Below are 21,491 nucleotides of genomic sequence, written 5' to 3'. Positions count from 1 at the left end.
ATAATAGACTGTGCCTTGACAATAAAACAAAAAATGTATAAATTTTTTAATGACCATTAAGAATTACCTAATATTCAGTCAACACTGTTTAAATAAACCTAACATTAAAGAAAGAAAACACTTTCACCTTTTTTGATACTATTTCTCTTGGTCTTTACCTATTATCTTGTTTAAATTTTGGTCTGATCACAACTCTCCTTCCAGAATGAAGTAGAAACTAATTTTTAAATTCACTTTGTGTACGTCAGCATATTCATGTGTATGCATTGCGTGTGTTCATGTATGGATGCATGTGTGTATTTATACATCATTTCAGAGCAATGTCTTGGCTTTGGCTATGGATGTGGTTCTCTAGAATGTAAAGTTAGTTCAGAGGAAACCACCACTCTCCTCAAATGAAAGAACGCGAGTGTCTCTATTTAGCTTTTGTTCTCTCCCTAGCAAGTAAGTTTTCTCTTTTTATTAACAGAGTCTGAACTTTATATTAGACTCTTACAATTTCTACTTAGGACTGAATTTGTCACCTTCATTTTCTTATTGTCTTGTGTCTCTCTTCTAGCTAATAGTAATAGCAAATATGCTATGTACCCAGCAATGGATGCAGTAATTAGCAAATATAGAATAATATAGACTAAAACATAGCATCTTATTATAGTCTACAGTGGCCCTCATGCTCATAGTTCCCAACGACCTTCCTGCCCTCATGTCCAACCACACTCCACCTTGTTCATTTGGCTCTTGCTACACTTGCCTCCTTTGTGTGTTCCTACATTACTAAGGATATTCGTGCCGCTGGACTATTACACTTGTTATTCTCTCCACTGGGGAAATCTTTCCTCTCAATATGCACATGGCTCCCTTGCTCACTTCTTTTAAGTCTCTGGCCAGAGAGGCCATTTTGTTCACTCTCTAGTCACATTCTATCCTTTTTAATTTTTATTTATTGCTTATATTCAAAGAGTTTCTATAACATAGGGAAAAATTTTAAATAACGGAAAAACTTTCAATCTCCATATTGAACCACTAAACTTAAGAAATAGAATATTATGAAAACCATTGATGTCCCTTGTTGCCCCTCTCAAATTCCTTTCCCTCTTCCCTGTTCCTACCCTCACCAGCATCCCCATGCAGATCATTGTCTGTCTGTTCTCAGTGTCATTTCCTGCTCTTCCCATGAATACTACACTTCACAGGATCCTTTTGTAAATTGGCTACCTGCTTGGTTCAGCCAATGGGAGGCATGTGGAGGATACTGAGGGTGAGAAGAAGAGAGAAGCTAGAATATTCTTTTCCCCTCTCATTGTTGCAGGGTGTATCTTCATCACTGGCTGAGAATGAATCCTCCAAGTTTCTAGACCCCTCTGGAAACAATATTCCTCAGAGACACTACATCTCCAAAGGGAAGCTTTTTGTGAATTCAGCTCCTGCTGGGTGGTTCCAATTATTGGTTTCTTGTGACACCATCTCACACTTCTTGCTTTTGTCCTTCTAACCATTTGGATGGTAGTGGCTTCCTAGTATTGCTAATCTGCTGACTTCCCACCATCCCTTGTGTAGATCCTCATTTCTTCCAGCATTTTTATATCTTAATTCCTTTCATTGCATTATCTGGGATGAACTTCCCCCACCCCCATACGTTAATTTTTTTCACTACCTTTTATTTCTATTAGTTATTACAATCTCTTTGTTTCTTTGCTCATTTCCTGACTCACCAACTAGATATTAAGCATCATAAAAGCCAAGGCTTTCCTTTTTAATTTTTACTTCTTGCATCGCTAGTGCTCAGAGCACTGAATAAATATTAGCTAAATGAAGGAATAATAAATGACCTCAATTAATTCTCCCCAAAATATCAACATCCCCATTTTTATAAATGAGGTCTCAGATGCTAAAATGTTAAATAATTTGCCTAAGCTAGGAAGTGGAGGGTCAGTTCCAAAGCTCAGGTCTCCCGAACGGCAGAATCAGACTTCCTAATTGTCATGCTACACAGCCTCGTTCATAAAAACAGAATGGAGAAGCAATCCTGTTAGAGGTTCATAAAAACCTGTTGATCTGTTTCTAATAAAAAGTAATCCCAATGTCTTCATCAACTCCTTCTATACTTCTCTCTCCCTCCTGACATATTCATCATCTGGATAAAATTGGACTGATTCATATCACCCCTGGCAAGCATCTAGTACATGTTTGTCATGGCCTCTGCCACAAGGGAAACAAGCACTGTTTTTCAGAATGTGCATGTTCAAGTTTGATTAAAGCAAACTTTATGGAGTTTATAATCCATCCGACGTAGCCCCTTGTCTCTACCCATAGACCTCTCTCCTTCCAGCTACCTGCTCTAATGCCTTCTCAGACAAAATTCTTTGCTTCATCATAACTAAATACGCCTTTACTTCACTACTATTCATGAGATCTCTCTGATTTGAATGCTAGATAATTATTAATAAACAAATGTATTGAGTCAAAAGAGAGAGAAACACATTATTTATATGAAGGAAAACACTTAGGGGGAAAGTACCAGAGAGATTCTTCAATATGAGATCAGAAGCTCTCAGATTAAATAAAGTCTTTTAAAATAGATTTGGGCATGGAGTCCCAGATAAATGTAAGCACATTGAATGAAATTTTCAGTATCCACTTCTAACACACTCTCTAAAAGTATCTTTATCATCTGAAAACCCCATTAATAGCATGCAAAATACTTTCGTATATTATCCTCATTTAGTATGGGAGGAATTGGTATATAGAAGAGAAACTCATAAGCTATCTCAAAAATAATATCGTTTCAATAATGCCATTTGATATAGTGATTTAAACTAGTATTTTGCACTTTGTTTTTATCTATTTAGGAAAATTCTTAGCCATTATCTCTTCAAATATGGCTTCTGCCTCATTGTCTTTCTGGAATATATTTATGTTAAACCATATTACTGTTTTTTCTATGTCTTTTATTTTCTCTTTATTTTCCATCCTTTTGTCTTTCCATGCTTCATTCCAAATACATGTATTTCTGACCTATCTTCAGGTTTACTAATTTTCTGTTTATCTTTGTCTAATCTGTTTTTAAACCCATTCATTGCAGTTACTTTTCACTTATTGCGTATTTCAGTTCTAGAATTTGTTTTTCGATTTTCCTTAAAATCGGTGTCATTTCTATGATTTCCAGTTCTTAGCCAAAATTCTCAATCTTTTTAATTTCCTTGAACATGGTCAGTATACCTTCTTAAATCACATATAGTGTGTGTTTATCTGTGTGTGTATATAAATTATTATAGTTATGTACACACATATGCATATATGATTTAAAGCTTATATATATACTATATATAAAGTGATATATATATAACGATATATACACACATACACATTGTACTTTCCCTAATATGTATGTTTTCATCCTCTAATTTTATAAATATTTGGGAATGAGTATATGAATGTATGTGTGTATATATATATATTTTAAGGAAAGTACACTGTTTGGTAGTAGTTTTCACTTTGAAACCAGATGAGCCTGGTTTAAGGTCCTGGCTCTGACACATACCAGATGCTTAACTATGAGCACATTAGTTGGCCATTTTTCATTGCCTCAGTTTTGTTAACTGTGAATGAGAATAAAAATAAGTATCTCTTAGGTTTATTGTAAGACTTAAGAATGATATGTGATCATTATTAGAGTTTCTGACATGTACTAAACACATATAAGTTGTTGTGGGTTTTTTTCACTAAAATTAGAGGTAACATGATATAATTTAACATATCAAGGACTGTGGATAATGATACTGTTTTCCCCAAAGGCAAATGATAAGACAGAAGAAGAGTAGCTTTCAAAGTTAGGTTTACGTGGACTCTATTTGGTTTCTCCAAGTACCATCTATCGACCTTGGCAAGTTACTTTGCCTCTCTGTTTCTCCATTTCCTCACCTTACAAAACGAATTTAACAATGCAAACCTTGCAAGGCTGATATGAGGATTCAGTGTAATACATGCGTAGTTTCTGTCAAAATATCAGGCATGTAGTAGGAATTTATCCTCAACGTAATCATATTCTAATCTTTATTTTCAGGTTTTCACATGCTGTAAATATTTGTAATTAGTAGTATGACTGAGTTTGTTGACAACTTAGAAAAACAAAATGGCAAAGATGATTAAATGATTTTCTTTTCTTCCTTTTGATAAAGTTTTTGACGCTTTGCCACCCACGCGCTATCAGGAGACCATGAGTACCATCCTGACATGGATCCAGCAGTCAGAAACCAAACTCTCTATACCTCAGGTTACTGTCACTGAGTATGAAATCATGGAGCAGAGACTCGGGGAGCTACAGGTCTGTGAATATTTGTGTAGATCTCATGTATCAAGCAATTATATTGGTGTCACCTTAAAATAATATTAGAATTAAAATAATCGTGGCAAGTATGATAGCTTATGAGTTGAAAAAATGAAGATAAGACTTTAAAAATGTAATATTTTATGCATTTGTACTTGCTTTCTATAAGATACAACTTTCATCTTTGAAGACAAAGATATGGTCTACTTGTGAAGTATATTCTTTCTCATTTAGTATGCATTTTCAGACACATATATTTTGATTATTATAAAATCTATAGTATTATTTTCGGCCTTTGCTTGCTGATTTGTAACTCCTCTCACATTTCCAAACAGAAAGACATAAGATCGGTGTAGTTATAAAATTAGTTTTAATTTAAACACTAGTCTTATGTAATGTTGTAGTCAGTTACTTGAGTTCTAATAACAACATTTTTAGCAGCTTTATATGAGGAAATATTACATGCTAATATGGGAAGTGAAAACGCCTGTGTTGTATATCCAATCACATTTTATTTTTTAAGACATGAAAACGTACTCATTACTTATTTTTAGGAGCTGAAATAATATATCCCCATTTTGAGAATTTAGTTAAAATTTTAACTTTGTTTATCCAGTCTTTTTTTAAAATTAAAGATTATTTCTTTAAATAAGTAATTTAGGAGTATTTCTTCAAATAAATCTTTATTTAAACATTTCCCATTATATATTGTCCTATTTAGACTGTTTCCTGTATTATAATACCAAACTATAACTATTTAATTTTTTTCTCTTTGTTATTGTTTTTCATACTTGGAATGATTCCAAAGTTTACTTTGAACAATATGTGACAGTATAATTATAAACTTTTTCTAAAAAATAAGAGTAAAAAGGTATAGCAATTAAGGAAGTGGATTAACACAAGAAACGCTGCATTGATGAATAGAAGAGTACATTTCTACTAAAAAACAGTGAAAAAGAAAATTTATTTATAAATATTATTGAGAAAATGCATAAACTAAATGAAAAAAAATGAAGTTATAACCTTGCATCAAATGTTACACGAAAACAAAATACCACATGGATTAAAAAGCTCAAAAGTACTTTAATAAGCATAAATGTTGGCAAAATTTTAAATAAAAATCTTAAAAAAACACAATTGATTGGGAAGCACAATAATCAATGGAAGCAGTTGCAAACGTTGTAAAACTACCAGGGGCAACTGAAAAGAAAAATAAGACCAGGGAAAACATTTGTCTGAATACTGGAGAAAGTCATTTATAAGGAAGTCACCAAAAAGAGACAGAAACAACCATTAAACCTAAGAAAAATTGTAACTCGAATTGTAAATGATGAAGTACAAATTTACAAAATGAAATACCATTTTTTACATACTAAATTGCAAAAAAAAAAAAAGAAAAGAAAAAGAGAAACCCAGAAGATATAATAATATAATGAGTGCAGATCTGGCAGCAATGGGCTGCATTCTCACTAGTGGGAATGTAAATTTTGCTGAGAAAAACTTTCAGTAATTCCTAATAACATACAAAATGGTTCATTTAATTGTATGCGTGAATATGATTTCCGTGAAGTCTCCATCTTATGGAAATGACCAGAATGTACTTAAAGATATTGATAGATGGAAATAGATATAGATAGATGGTGTAGATAGATAGATAGGTAGGTAGATAGGTAGATCATAAACATAATTTGCAGGAGTGAAAAACTCAAAATTAATTTGTAGAGCTAATAATGGGAAAAGGTTAAATGACCTAGACAAGCCATTAAAATGTATGTCTTTAGAAAACAATGACATGGGAAAAGGCTCACAATAAAAAGCTTAACTCAAAATTTGGTTATATGCATGCTAGATATTGTCTAAACAATCAGTCAATGGTAACAGTTTAATAAAGTAAAAAAATTAAAGAACTACAAAAGAGCCCTAAGGTATTATGCAATCATAAAAGTTATGTATTTGACATATTTGGGGGATGTTATAGGTCACATTATCAAAGGAGGAATAGTTGTGTATGTTTATATATAATAAGATCAGATATTCAATATTTAGTTATACATAGAAGAAACTGAAAGTTTATATAAAATTAAAATAGCTGTATATAATATGTATTTTTTTCCATTTTTTATCTTGAACCTTTGCTATTTTATAACCAGAAAGTAATATTTTAAATACATGTTGAGTAGGAGAAACCTAAAGATAGGCATCCTATTATAAGAGATTGCATAGGTTATACGGTATAAATGTAAAATTGACTTTATAACTACTCCCCAAAATTACTCTAGAATTTCACTAAGTACTACAAAACAGGATAATGTCTTTTGAAAAATATGAAACTTTAGTTAACTGGCATTAGTAGACCAGCCATCTGGTAACTTATTCAAAGTTTTGTTATCCTATATGTCCATATGATTTAGTTATATTTTTTACCTGGGGAGGTTAGAAGCTGTTTTACTAAAGGCTCAGTATAATTAAGTTAAACTCCATTAACTGTATCATAAATGCAGTTATTAATACACAGATATGATACGATAAAATTAAGTGTGCTAAAATTCTGGTTCAGTAAGATATAGTTTTGGATTTATTTAACATTATTCATAAAAATAGGCATAGACTTTTAAATAACATATTACTGAATAATGTGCAAATTACTCTTATGATAAAAAGTAGAATTTAAATTACCACTAGTAATTTTATAACTATTACATCATCTATTATTTTAGATGTTTGAATCTAAAGATAGCTTTCATTTTAAGTACATTTAATTTCACTGAAGCTCATGAACGAAACTACACAATGAAACTCGTTATTATTCATCAGTTAGTATACATGTACTTTCCTTTTCAATTTTGAGGCTTTACAAAGCTCTCTGCAAGAGCAACAAAGTGACCTAAATTATCTCAGCACCACTGTGAAAGAGATGTCAAAGAAAGCGCCCTCTGAGATTAGCCGGAAATATCAGTCAGAATTTGAAGACGTTGAGGGCCGCTGGAAGAAACTCTCCTCCCAGCTGGTCGAACACAGCCAAAAGCTAGAGGAGCAAATAGCCAAACTCCGAAAAATTCAGGTAATTCACGGTTTTACTTTTTTATGTTCATTTTTTCTTTACTTATTTCCCCCCTAACGATGAATGAAAAAATGTAAAGGCAAATAGATATTTAATCTCCATAGTCCTTCCAAATCAGTACTAACATCAAAAGATATAAATCTTTCTCAAAGGAGTATAGTTTGCTTATTCCTTTTAAGAAAACAGTAATTAGAAGTTCTGGTTCTTAGATTTTCTTTAGAATTAAATTCTTTGCCACAAATGTCCATAGGACTTAAACATGTTTCTAGCATGCTAATTTTGAAAACCAATCTTTCTTTTAGTCTGGTTGTCCATTGAAATCTCGATATAATTTAGTTTGTGAATAGATAAAAGTTATCATATAATGTAGCCATATCATTTCATCAGCGTATTTCTCTTACGATTGTATGGACAAATTTGACCCCATCACATTCAGCAAACCAGCTTCTACTGACTTAATTTATTTGAATAATGCCACCGTTATTCAAATACTAATCACCCAAACTGAAAACAGTAAACCAATGATTACATTCTAGTCTAAAGTCTGAAATATTTAGGTATATGTAGGTATATAGGTATATCTCTGATATAGGTAATATCTCTCTTATGTGACGAATTATTGTGAGAAATGTTAGTGCTGGGAAGAATCTTTGAAAGCATCGTGGCATGATGGAAAAGCATTGGAACAAGATGATTCTGGATTGAAAATCCCACTCCATCTACTTCATTGTTTGTTCTTACCTTTTACAAAACAAAACACTGAGCAGTCCTAAAACATTCCGGAAAGCACAACCTAAATACGTACATGCTTGTACATGTAAACATATGTGTATCTTCATATATGTATACATACACACATAGATAAAAACATATTTTTGCCAGTACCAGTGGTAAAAGAGGGTACAGTTATGTGGTCCTTGCCATCAAGGAGCCCAGATTCTAGTGAAGGAGAAAGGTTAAGTACATTAGTTTCCTATTGCTGCTCTAACAAATTACCACAAATTTAATGGCTTAAAACAACACAAGTTTATTATGTTACAGTTCTGAAGGTCAGAAGTCCAAAATCAGTCTCAGAGGGCTAAAATTAAGGTGTAGGCAGGGCTGTGTTCTCTCTGGAGGCTTTAGTAGACAGTCTGTTTCCCTGTCATTTTTAGCTTCTGGAAACAGCACACAATCCTTGTCTCGTGTCCTCTTCTTCTATCTTCAAGGCCAGCAGTGTAGCATCTTCCAGTCTGCCTCTCGAACTCTTCCACTCCTGCTCCCCTCTTTATAAGGACCCTTGATATTACATTGTGCCCAGCTGGATAACCCAGGATATCTCCCCATCTCAAAATCTTTAACTTAATCTCATGTGCAAAGTGCTTTTTGCTATGTAAGGTAAAATAGTCACAGGTTCCGAGGATTAGGGCATGAACATTTTGGAAAGTCAATATTCAGCTACAACAAGAAGTAAATTAAACAGTGTGGTAAATGTTATGGAAATAGGCAAAAAAATCCGACATAAACTTGGGAAAAAGGCTCTGAAATGTTCTTGGAACATGGATTACCTTCAACAAGTAGACTTCAGTCAGCTGATAAAGAGGAAGAAAGAGTTCCTGACAAAATGGAGCAGTGTGTTCAATTAACTGGAAGTGGTTCAGTACTGGGGACACAAAGGACAAGTTTGGAGATAAACAAAATATAGGATTGGAAAAATGGTCTAGGAGTAGATAATGAATGATCCCGGGTGCCATACCTTGGAATAAGAATTATAGCCTAATAATGATGGGATTAAAAATAATGATGTGAAACTGTTATTTGTATCTTAAAGGGGGAAAAATTGATAGTATTTGTGTTTTCAAAGCTTCACGATAATAAGAGAAAGAAGTAGAGAGGAATACTAACATCAGTCTGGAGAATGGATTAGAATGGGGTCAGATGGAGGCAGATACCAAAAAGAGCTAATGTAGTAATCGAGGCGCTAGTGATAGATCTGAACTAGAACAAGGGTGAATGTGGAAGAAGCACAAAACCAGACACGAGAGATATCAGCAAGATGATAATGTTGAAATCTAAAGTTCCTAGATTTAGTCAAATTTATTAATCATATCGAAGGGGAGAATTTCTGTGAAGCACATATTTTCAATAGAAATTTAATTTACAAAGGAGAAAATGGCAAATCCGGACAGCATAGTTAAATTGTATGAAAATAAAGAAGTGTGAAAATCATGTATTTGAAAAGTAGCCCCAAAAAGCAAGAGAAATAAAAAGGTAATATGTGAAAGAATAACCGGAGGTACTTGGCTATTTATAAATGATAAAAGATGACATTTTTTACCTGATCATTACTTCAACCTGGTCAGGCATGTAATAAATTAAAAGCAAAAGTTTTCTCTTTAAAGATGACAAAATCTTGGTCTGAAAGTTCCCAACTGAAGCAACTGTTTTAAACTGTCAACTGTAGAAAACAATTTGTGGGAGTTGAGGTTTAGCGAGGCTATAAAGACACCATTACATTGAGTTTATTGTTCATAGTTTGTTTTATGTACTGTAAGGGCACATTGTTAGTATTATCATGAATTGTTTTGTAACTTAAAATTTCTCTAGAGGGGGATATGATTTAATGTTCTCAAGAGTAACATCATAAAACCACATTTGGTAGTAATTTTTTATTTTTAACAATAGCAGACTTCATACACCAGTGCTCATACAGTAGACCATAAAAATGCAGTCTTAGTAAAAATATTCTTTTCCTGAAGAGCTACTTAGAGACATCCTTCAAACATGGGAGTTGTTCCTGGGCTTGTGTTCAGACACATCACTGTGATGAATTGTGTTAGGAGACATCAGCACCCCAATAATGCCTTAAAATGAGTCTCTGATTCCAGAATCACATAAAAACCCTGAAGAAATGGATGGCTGAAGTTGATGTCTTCCTGAAAGAGGAATGGCCAGCCCTTGGGGATTCAGAAATTCTGAAAAAACAGCTGAAACAGTGCAGGGTAAGATTTTATGACACCTATCATATGAAGACTTTTACATGGAAACTATTACTTGGTTATATCAATGATTCTCAACTGGGGCAATTTTGCCACCCCCCCCCCCCCGGGGGACATTTAGCAATGTCTGGAGACGTTTTTGTTTGTCACAACTTGAAGTGGAGTAGATGCTACTAGCATGTAAGTGGGTAGAGACCAAGGGTGCTTCTAAACATCCTACAGTGCACACGGTAGCCCTCCACAACAAAGAATTACCCAGTCCAAAATGACGGTAGTGCCAGGGTGGAGAAACTGGGTTAAATAAATGAGAAACAGAAAACAGTACCTTTGACTCAACCCTAGTTTTATCAGATTATTTTAGTATAAAATGCATTTTAATTTAAAGGTAAAGAATCCTTTGAACTATTTGTTATATCTTATTACAGATTATTTTTCATACTATGTTGCTCTCTCTATGTAGATTGCACTGTACTATAAAATTACACAATACAGATTTTTAGATGATATTCATTATACCATTGTCATGCAGCAACAAGGAAATAATCTGCTGTTTAAAGAATTTTCTTCGCAAATGCAAGCTAAAAAAAAAACAAATCTACCTTACAAATAACCTTCACACCTATCATGCGATAAACAATTGGTGCAATATCTTGCATTTGAAAACCAAAATCCTTTCAAAAATAGTAATGTATAAAGCCCATCATTTTCACACATTTTTCTAACAAGAAAAATCTGTTTCCTTTCATAGCTAATCTAAGTGGAATATAGATAATTCCCCACTTCATTCATGCCATAAAAACCACTGAACATTTTTTGTGAGACTGAGATATATAGAGATATATGGAGATGTATAAATTTATATGTAATTTATTTCAGATTTTAGAGGACAAAATTCCTGTGTAATGTGATGATTCCTAATTATGTCTTTCCTGTCTATGTTGCATTTCTAGTTGTGGGGTTTTTTCAGCTAGCTTAAACTGAATTATTCCCTTAGCTTTTAGTCAATGATATTCAGACAATTCAGCCCAGTCTAAACAGTGTCAATGAAGGTGGGCAGAAGATAAAGAATGAAGCAGAGCCAGAGTTTGCTTCTAGACTTGAAACAGAACTCAGAGAACTTAACACTCAGTGGGATCACATGTGCCGACAGGTATGTACAGTCTCTTTCACTGTGACTTGCGTCTATTTAATTGTTTTTCTAATGTCTCCCTTCACCATTGCCGTTTTAAAGCTTAGTCCTTGACTATGTTGATGTATTAAAGCACAGTTAATTCAAACTAGCCTTTGTCTAGCATATAAAATATTTTCATAGTATTTTAAATAGTATTCATTTATCCTATTGGGGTGCTAAAATGCCCTTCTTGAATACAACTGTCATACTGAACAATAAAGTCCTATACTTAGGCATTATTTTCATTGAATGTTTTCTTCAATGCATAACTTTATAATAGTAATTGGGTTGACAAAAGATACTTTATACTGGGGCCAGCCCTGTGGCCTAGTGGTTAAGTATGGCATGCTCTGCTTTGGCGGCCTGGGTTCACGGGTTTAGATTCCAGGTGTGGACCTACACCACTCGTCAGCCATGCTGTGGCAGCAACCCACATACTGAACAGGGGAAGATTGGCACAGATGTCAGCTCAGGGTTAATCTTCCTCAAGCGAAAAAAAGGGGGAAGATTGGCAACTGATGTTAGCTCAGGGCTAATCTTCCTCAACAACAACAAAATATACTTTATACTTGTACTTGGTACAGCAATAAAATGAATGAGTAATACATGTGTATGTACAAATATGATAATTTTCACTCTTCTGATTGTTAAGATTGACATTTGGCTTCTTCAATACACTTATTTCAATAAATGAATTAAAATTGGGAAATAGTTAAGAATAGCTCAGTGGAAAAAAACACAAAATAATTATACACACATCTGAGTTCCTCATTTTAATACAGCAGAGTGTTTTGTAGATGTTTATTTTCAATTTCAAGATTAAATTATGGAACAGTAAATATTAGATACACAAGTATTTTGTATCAAATACTTCTTGTTCAAAAGAGGAAATTTTGACCTAAAGCAGCAATTACTTTTCAATACACCAATACCTCTTTTGAAGTTAACGAGAGGTTTCATTTCATGTGTATTAGAGGCAGTCAGTCTTTCATTATTTCTAAGTAACCTTTCAAAGTTGAAAAGAAATCATGCCAAGAGGCAAAAACTAAATTTGGAACAGAAGAGAATTTAGAAAAGTAAAAGTCTGGGCAAGTCACCCAGCTAATACCATCACTGACAAATGCTCAGCAGTTCTATTAATTCACAGATGGGACAGCCCTGGGTCAGTTAGCTTGTGTTCTTCTCTTGGAGTACGCCAGTACTGAAAAGAATACTCAGGAAAAAATATTATTTGGATAATAGATTATACCATTGATGTTTTCCTGGAAGGCCAGTATGAAAGATATTTGTTTGTTGAATGTTTTTTTATGGATCAATTGAAAGAACACCACCAATTAATTTAGAACAAGGGAGAAAACAACAGCAAAAAATACATGTATAAAGTCAACAACATTGCTGAAACCTCAATGTTTTTGTTAGGGAAGTATAATTTTTAAAGCATCTCTATTCTTAAAATGTTTTTGCTTAAAAGCTTATGTCTGCTATAAAATGTACCAAGGATGTTTTGTTCAAGAAAAGTGTTGTAAACACATTAGCCTGCTGCATAACAAAAATTCCACAGATCCCAGCCACACTCTCATCCCACCCTAGAAGATTTCACATCTCTCTAGTTCTCCTTGGAATGTCACACTGCCCATGCTCCAGCTTTATCACCAAGTGCCCTAGGTTTTGAAAGGAAGGAACCATGCACTCAAGAAGAGAAGGAAGACAATGTAGTAAAAGCAAGGAAGCCAAGTTTTGTTGTTGGGACCAATTCAGGGCTCCAGAGAAAAGAAGGGAAATGAAGTGTAAATCTATGCATTGTAGAAACATCTATACACAAAATGAGGATGTGTTGTTCTTTCTTGGGTTAAAGATAACTCCTCATTTGTTTGTAGATGCCAGAGTCTGGAAAAAGACACATAATTAGGAACAAAATTGTACAAATGCCTGATATACTTGAAGATACTTTGAGATCCCATGATCTGATTTTGTAGATATAAAATGGTTGAGAGTATCTTAAATTCTAAAAGTTATGTAGCCAAATAAAAATTATCAAGCTTCGAGCTATTTCTAAAATAAACAATGGTCATTATTAAAAATAACCCACAAATTAGTGAACCATACTCAAAAGAAAGAAGGGAGAAAGGGAGGGAGGGAGGGAAGGAGTTTCATAATTATATATACTTTACATTGTTGTATATTTATTAAATCAATCATATACATGTAAAAACAATTTAGAGAAACACTTTTACCTTTTCTTCCTTACTTATTTATTTAAATATATAATTATTAAGCATTTTGTATCAGATATAAGTAGGGAATAAAATAAACATAGTATCTATCCTCATCGAAGGTACAGTTTAGTAGAGAAGATAGAAAGTGAGTTAACACAATATCACACAAATGCCTAATTTTACTGTTGATACATGCCCTGAAGTAAGCAATCAGAATGCTCTCAATGAGAGTAACAGGAGCGGGAAATCTATTTTTTTTTTTTTACTTTTTATTAAGATTATTATAGTTTACAACCTTGTGAAATTTCAGTTGTACATTATTCTTTGTCAGTTGTGTTGTAGGTGCACCACTTCACCCTTTGTGCCCACCCCTCAACCCCCCTTTCCCCTGGTAACCACCAATCAGTTCTCTTTGTCTACATGTTTAAGTTCCACCTATGAGTGGAGTCATACAGAGTTCGTCTTTCTTTATCTGGCTTATTTCACTTAACATAATACCCTCAAGGTCCATCCATGTTGTGGCAAATGGGATGATTTTATCCTTTTTTATGGCTGGGTAGTATTCCATTGTATATATATACCATATCGTCTTTATCCAATCATCAGTTGAGGGGCACTTAGGTTGCTTCCATGTCTTGGCTGTTGTAAATAATGCTGCGATGAACATAGGGGTGCATAGGACTTTTGGAATTGCTGATATCAATCTCTTTGGATAGATACCCAGTAGTGGGATGGCTGGGTCATACAGTAGTTCTATTTTTAATTTTTTGAGAAATCTCCATAGTGGCTGCACCAGTTTGCATTCCCACCAGCAGTGTATGAGGGTTCCTTTTTCTCTGCAACCTCTCCAACATTTGTCACTTTTTGTTTTGGGAAACGTATTTTTTATTGGGTAGTCTGTAAAGTCTTTTCTGAAGAGGTGAAATTAAAGCTGATGCCTTGTTAGTGAGAAGAGCCTGACACTTAGATGCGTGGACTGGGAAATTCTGGATAGAAAATGAAGTAGGAGAAACTTCTGTGGCAGTAGAGGGCTGAGCATGTTTCAGAAACTCAAGGGAAGCCACTCACTGGAAGTGGAGCAGCATGAGCCAGGCTAAAACAGGTGAGAAATAAGTGTCAAGAACTGTCTTATAAGTCACAGTGAGGATTTGGTATGTATGTCAAGTACACTGGGAATCTATTGGACTTTTAGGCATAGAAGTGGCATCATCTAAAGTGATTGTTTAAAAGTTTGCTATATAGTCACGTTATATGAAGAATAGACCAAAGAGGCACAAATGGAAGCATGTAGGACATGTAGGAATTGTAGTTGTCCAGGTAGGAAATAATACTGGCAAAGAACGGGGGGATTATTAGTGGAGATTGAGAGATGTGAAGAAATCTGAAATATATAATCCTCTTGTGACATCATATTTTGTTCCTGTCCAAACCTCTCCCAATATTTCCAAGTTCTTCCATAGAGATGCAGCTGGTTTGAACACTTGTTGCTTTGTCTCACTGCTGTTTATTCTTATGTATATTTTCCCATCATACAGCAGTTAACACAAGGAGGGGATATGTTATTCTGGGCAAAACTGTACCCAAGTGCTTGTGTGACTCAAACTTTGCTGAAACTCTATCCTCCGTGACTAGTCTCCAGCGAGCTTCTCTCTCTCAGTGTGGTCAACATTATGTTTATATAACATAGTCTTATTTTTCTTGTTTCTGCCAACCAATTAGACAAGTTTTTTCTTGTTATATTTTTGATCAGGGCTTCCACATTCACATCCATCCATGACCATTATTCCTATTCTAACATGACCCATGCCTTTCTTCATTTAATAAAATTTGAGTAGAAATGACAGTATTTGCTGAAGAGGAGTACTTGCTAAAAGTCCAGAGGAAGGGGGAGGGAGGAATCAAAGTGTATTCAGAGTTTTCTGTTTTGAGCAACAGTGTTGGCCACGGTGCCTTTAACTGAAGAAGGAAAGACTGGGGCTAAGGGAGGAACAAAATTGACTAACTTAGTAGAGTGATCAATACTTCCATTTTGGTCATGTTAATAAGCAGTCAGAGATGCATCTGGAATTCAAGTGGGACGTTTGAACTGGGCATGTCAACGATGTGTACAAAAATAAAGATAACATTTATGTAAGATAACTCATATCTCACAATGAAAGGATTTCCCAGACCCACTCCTCCAAAATGCTTGGCCAAATTGAATAAAATAAAAGTTCTTATGGTTGGAGAAGAATTTCTTATACATGGAGAGGCAAACATAGTGTGTGAGACCAGGAGCTCTGGAACCAGATTGCCTGGGTTTAGATCTTTCCCCTAACTGTATACTACCTGTGTAATCCTGGAAAAGTTGCTTAATCTCTCTGTGCTTCAGTTTCCCAATGTTTACAATGTGATCATATTAATACCTACTTCGTAAGAATTTTATAACAATAATTAAATCAGTTAATCTCTATAAGGCATGCAGACCAGTACCTAGCAAAGAGTAACTGCTATGGGCATACTTCTTAAGTAAAATAAATGGAGATGAAATAGACATAAACCTCCATATATAAAAGTATAAAGTGTGTATAATTTCTAGATAAATTATGCATGATTATATATTTTCATTATTAGTAGCTATAAATTTATGATAAATCGTTATCAAGAAACACTGGCTCTAGAAATCAGGTGGATATCATTCTGGCAACTTGAAGATCATTGTCTTTCCCTCATTCAATACATCTTTCGCATGCGGTCATCTACAGACTCCTGGATCACCCTGCCTTTTATTCCTTAAGTATTTTAACAACTGACTCACTGTCACTCCTGACGTGATTCTTGGTGATTTCAATATCTTCCTAGATGGTTCTTGCAGTTCGTGAGCCCTAAGTTTCTTGATACCTCCTCCAGTGATTCTGTCTTCCACCCTACCTCAGCCACTCTCTCCCAGCCTCATCACCTAAACATTGTCATTACCAGTAACTTCTCCATATTTTGAACCTCAAGCTTCCATTGTGCAGCCACCAGCAACTTCCTTTCCAGTTCATTCCCCTAGTAATTCAACCCCGAAATTCTTCCATCCTAATGGTATGCATAACCAGTGATCTTACCACTTCTCATCGGAGAAGCTTTTCATTTTCCCTCTGTAACTTCTTACTCATGGTAGGTTTTATGATCTATCATTAAAATTACCCCTTATACTTGCCCTCAACTCCCTTGTCCTCTCCTCTCTTGCTGCATCTTACCCATGTGACAACACTAAACTTGGTCAAACTCACTTTTCTACTGATGCTGTGCACTGGGGAGGATGAACATGGCTGGAGGAAAACACATATCATGCTGACTAGACTCATTTTGAAATCATCACCACAAACCTCAAGTAGCCCCTTGGCGCTGCCTGGTAATCTTACTACATTTTTCAAATCCATTCAAAGTCCCACTCTTCTAGGTAACTATTTCACAGATTTCTTTCTGCAGACCTGTAACAGTTCTTCTTCCCTCCTTACTCTATGGCAATTAACTAGCTTCCTGTTTCACTAATAAATTAGAAACAAGAAGGGAAGTTGTATATACTCCCACTGACCTGCATTAGTTCACAGACTCTGCTTTCCCTCTGTTGACGTGCATGACCTGTCTGTGCTCCTGTGTAAGGCCAGTCTTTCCACTTATATCTTGGATCCCATCCCCTTTTGTCTGCAGAGAGATGTTATGCCAGCTATTGAACATCCCCCTACCTCTTACATCAACAATATATTTCTTCCCTCTATGGGATCATTCCAATCAGCAAAGAATTATGCTGTAATATCTCCTATCATTAAAAAAGATCCTCCTTTCGCCTCACATTCCCTCCAGTCACCTCTCCATTTCCATTCCCCTCTACAGAAACCCTTTTCTCCCAATTCCACTCTCCCCATTCCACTCTCCCCATTCTCTCTTAAATGCTCCCTAATCAAGTTTTCATCCTCACCACTCCACTGAAGCAGTTTTTGTCATAGTCACCAGTGAATTCGTATCATTAAATGCAATGTTTAGTCTTTATTCAGTTGGCTTCTGTATCAATATTCTTTCTTTGTTCTCTCTTAGTCTGCCTTCTATTTTTGTGACCATTATCAATAACCTTGGTGGTTCCTTTGCCTTGACTTCTAAACTTTGAATTGTTCCAGGGCTCAGTCTTTCGACTTTCTCTCTTCTTTATCACCCCTCACTTCCTGGGTGAACTCATCCAACTTCATGGCTTTAATGTTATCTGTAAGTTGTTACTCCCACAATTTTTGTTACAATCTGGACCTTTTCCTGAATCCCAGACCTGCATACCTGTTTTACAACTCAACACCTCTAAATGGATGAGTAATAGACATATTAAATCTAACAAGCCCCCCAAAATTCCTGATATACCCTCCAAACTGCTATCCTAATAGTCTTCCTGGCATGACAAATGACAACTCCATTCTTCCACTAATCCAAGCCAAAGCTCTTGATATCTTCTTGTCTCCTTGTGCCATTGTGAAAGCTATGGGATCCAGCACCATATGCCAAGGGACCTAGGGGGAGTCTCACCCACCTGTGAATCACATAGTAGGTGTCCAGACCTCGGTCCTAGCTGTGGACCCTGCAGTGGCCTTGAACTAGCTCCAGCCCTTCATCCATGGTCAAGTATCCCCTGGAGAGCACTGATTTAGTAAGTCACCCACGGATGAGAGAGCCTATGTGGAAGTCTAGGAGTCCAGTGTAGAAGATCCAGCACACTGTTGGAACAAAAAAATCTGAGACTGGATGCATTGGAGAGGGTAAGATTTAGCTTTACCTGCGTCACCCCTCCCCCAAGGGGCATAGTTCAGTGCCAAGAGAACACTTCTCAGCTCATGATTTCTCCTACGGGGAAAAGTGAGATCAAACAATCGGGCACCTGGCTTCCCCAGATGTGCAGGATCCTGACAAAGAGGCCCATTTCTCTCTCACTTCATCCATAGTACTGAGTTGTGAGTTACACTACAGAGGGGTGGTGAGCAGCTGGGAGAATAGCAGCTAGGGCTTGGAACAAATGTGTTAAAAGTACATGAATCTTAGTTACCATATCACTGCTCCATGAGGAGGCCCACCCAGTGGCTGCTGGGGTCACTCTGCCTATTGATAGCCCCCACTGGTCCATGGGTACCTCCAGCACACCACACACCCAAACCCACTCCCACACCTCCCACACACACACCATATGGCCAATTCCGTGTTCACACTCCTGATGAAAGCAGGAACAAGTTTTTGCAGGCAGCTAGTGAGCGTGCACAGAAAGCTGGTCTGAATCTGCAAGCCTGGGAGAGACCACAAACCTGAGCATATAGCACCACTCTTAGGAAAGCAAAAGGGAGGCTGTCACTACCCAACCTGGTGCTTTGCAGGATCAAGAGAAGGTATGCAAGCTTAAGAATTCTGCCATGAGAGGGAGCAAGAAGTGTGGAACAGTCATATCCATAGAAGGTCTCAGAAAGCCTGAGAATCCCTAGAACGGCTTACACAAGGTACTTCTCCCCTGAAGTCAGTCAGTAAAGACTGGAGGAGGTGACTGCTGCTGCAAATGCAAAGATAGCAATGCAAGACTTCAGGGAAAGTGAAAATCAAAGAATCATGACACCACCAAAGGATCATCATAATTTTCTGGTAAGCAACCTCAAGATCTTAGATATCCACAATTTACCTGATAAAGACTTCCTGTCTGATAAAAATAGCTGTTTTAAGGAAGCTCAATGAGCTATAAGAAAAGAAAAAAGGATTCTTTGATGAAATTGGGAAAACAATACATGAACAAAATGAGAAGTTTGAAAAAGAAAAATCATAATAAAATGAAACATTCTGGAACTGAAGAATACAAGGAAAGAAATGAAAAATATGCTAACGAGCATCAACAGTAGAATAGATCATGTGAAGAAAAAAAAATCCATGAAGTAGAAGACAGGACCTTTGAAATTATCCAGTCAGAGGAGAATGAAGAAGAAAGAGTAAAAATAATCGATGTGCACTATGGAATACCATCAAGAGAAGCAATTTGTGAGTTATTGGTGTCCCAGAAGGAGATGAGAAGGAAAAGTATGCAGAAGTCTTATTTAAAGAAATAATGACTGAGAACTTCTCAAATCTGGAATGAGATTTCACAATCCAAGTTCATGAAGCTCACAGGGCACCAAACAAATTAAACTCAAAAATATCTTCTCCAAGACACATTAAAACAGTCAAAAATCAAAGACAGAGAGAATTTTAAAGGCAGCAACAGAAAGGAAGCTTGTCACCTAAAATGGAACCCCCATAAGACTTTGAGTGAATTTCTCAGCAGAAACCTTAACAGGCCAGGAGAGAGTGGGATGATATATTTAAAGTGCTGAAAGGAAAAAAAAAGGCCAACTAAGAATACTCTATCCAGCAAAGTTGTCCTTCGAAAAAAGTGGAGATAAAAACTTTACTAGACAAAAGCTGAGGGAGTTCATCACCACTAGACTTCCTTACAAGAAATTCTGAAAGGAATTCTTCAAGCTGAAATGAAAGGACATTAATCAGTAATACAAAAACATATGAAAATATACTACATAGTGTGATATACTTCATTAATGAAAGATAAAAATCACGATCATCTCAATATATGTTTAAAAAGCATTTGACAAAACTCAACATCCTCTCATCATAAAAACTCTCGACAAATTTGTTGCGGAAGGAATGTACCTCAACATGACAGAAGCCATATATGACCAGCCCACAGTTAGCATCATACTCAATAGTGAAACGTAGAAAGCTTTTCCTCTAAGATCAGGAACAAGACAAGGGGGCCCACTATGACCACTCCTCTTCAAGATAGTACTGGAAGTCCTAGCCAGAGCAAAAGAAAAAGAAGTAAAAGCCATCCAAGTCAGAAAGGAAGAAGTAAAATTGTCTCTGTTTGCAGGTAATATGATCTTATATATAGGAAATCTTAAAGACTTCACCGAAAAACTGTTAGAATGAAAAAATTCAGTAGAGTTTCAGAATACAAAATCAATGTTCAGAACCATATAGAAAACAGTTGCGATTCTATACAGTAACAATGAGCTATCTGTAAAAGAAAGAAAACAATCCCATTTACAGTAGTATCAAAAACAAAGAGTTAGAAATAAGATTAACCAAGGAGGTGAAAGATTCGTACACTGAAAACTGTAAGACTTTGATGAAAGAAATTGATGAAAATACAAATAAGTAGAAAGATATCCTTTGTTCATGGATCAGAAGAATTAATATTGTTAAAATGTTCATATGCCCCAAAGCCATCTATAGATTCAGTGTACTCCCTATCAAAGTTCCAATGGCATTTATCACAGAAATATGAAAAACAATCCTAAAATTCACACACAACCTCCACAAACTTCAAATAGCCAAAACAATCCTAAGAAAGGAGAACAAAGCTAGAGGCATCACACTTCTGATTTCAAGCTCTATTACAAAGCTGCAGTAATACAAACAGTATGGTACTGTAATAAAAATAGACACATAGACCAATGGAAGGGAATTGAGAGCCCAGAAATAAACCCTTATATATACAGACAACTAATATTTGACAAGGGAGTCAAGGATATTCAATGGAAAAAGGATAGCCTCTTAAATAAATGATTTTTGGAAAACTGGATAAACATAGAAGAGTGAAATTGGACCCCTATCTTACACCACAAAAATTAACTCAAAATGCATTAAAGACTTAAACATAACACCTGAAACCATAAAACTCCAAGAAGAAAGCATAGGGAAA

At 35.5% G+C, this 21,491-nt stretch overlaps 1 protein-coding gene across 8 annotated transcripts in view; it reads left to right on the top strand.

The window, feature by feature from the left end:
- DMD (dystrophin) overlaps positions 1-21,491 on the top strand; it is a 2,264,041-nt gene that overhangs the window by 1,001,565 nt on the left and 1,240,985 nt on the right. For all 8 annotated transcript variants that reach the window (XM_070604303.1, XM_070604310.1, XM_070604305.1 and 5 more), the window contains 4 exons: positions 4,179-4,324; positions 7,176-7,388; positions 10,256-10,369; positions 11,361-11,516. In XM_070604303.1, coding sequence (XP_070460404.1) covers positions 4,179-4,324; positions 7,176-7,388; positions 10,256-10,369; positions 11,361-11,516 — 629 coding nt within the window. The remainder of the gene's footprint in view (positions 1-4,178; positions 4,325-7,175; positions 7,389-10,255; positions 10,370-11,360; positions 11,517-21,491) is intronic.

Source organism: Equus przewalskii, chromosome X (genome assembly GCF_037783145.1).
Source record: "Equus przewalskii isolate Varuska chromosome X, EquPr2, whole genome shotgun sequence".
NCBI lineage: Eukaryota > Metazoa > Chordata > Mammalia > Perissodactyla > Equidae > Equus > Equus przewalskii.
This window is presented reverse-complemented; position numbering and strand designations above follow the sequence as displayed.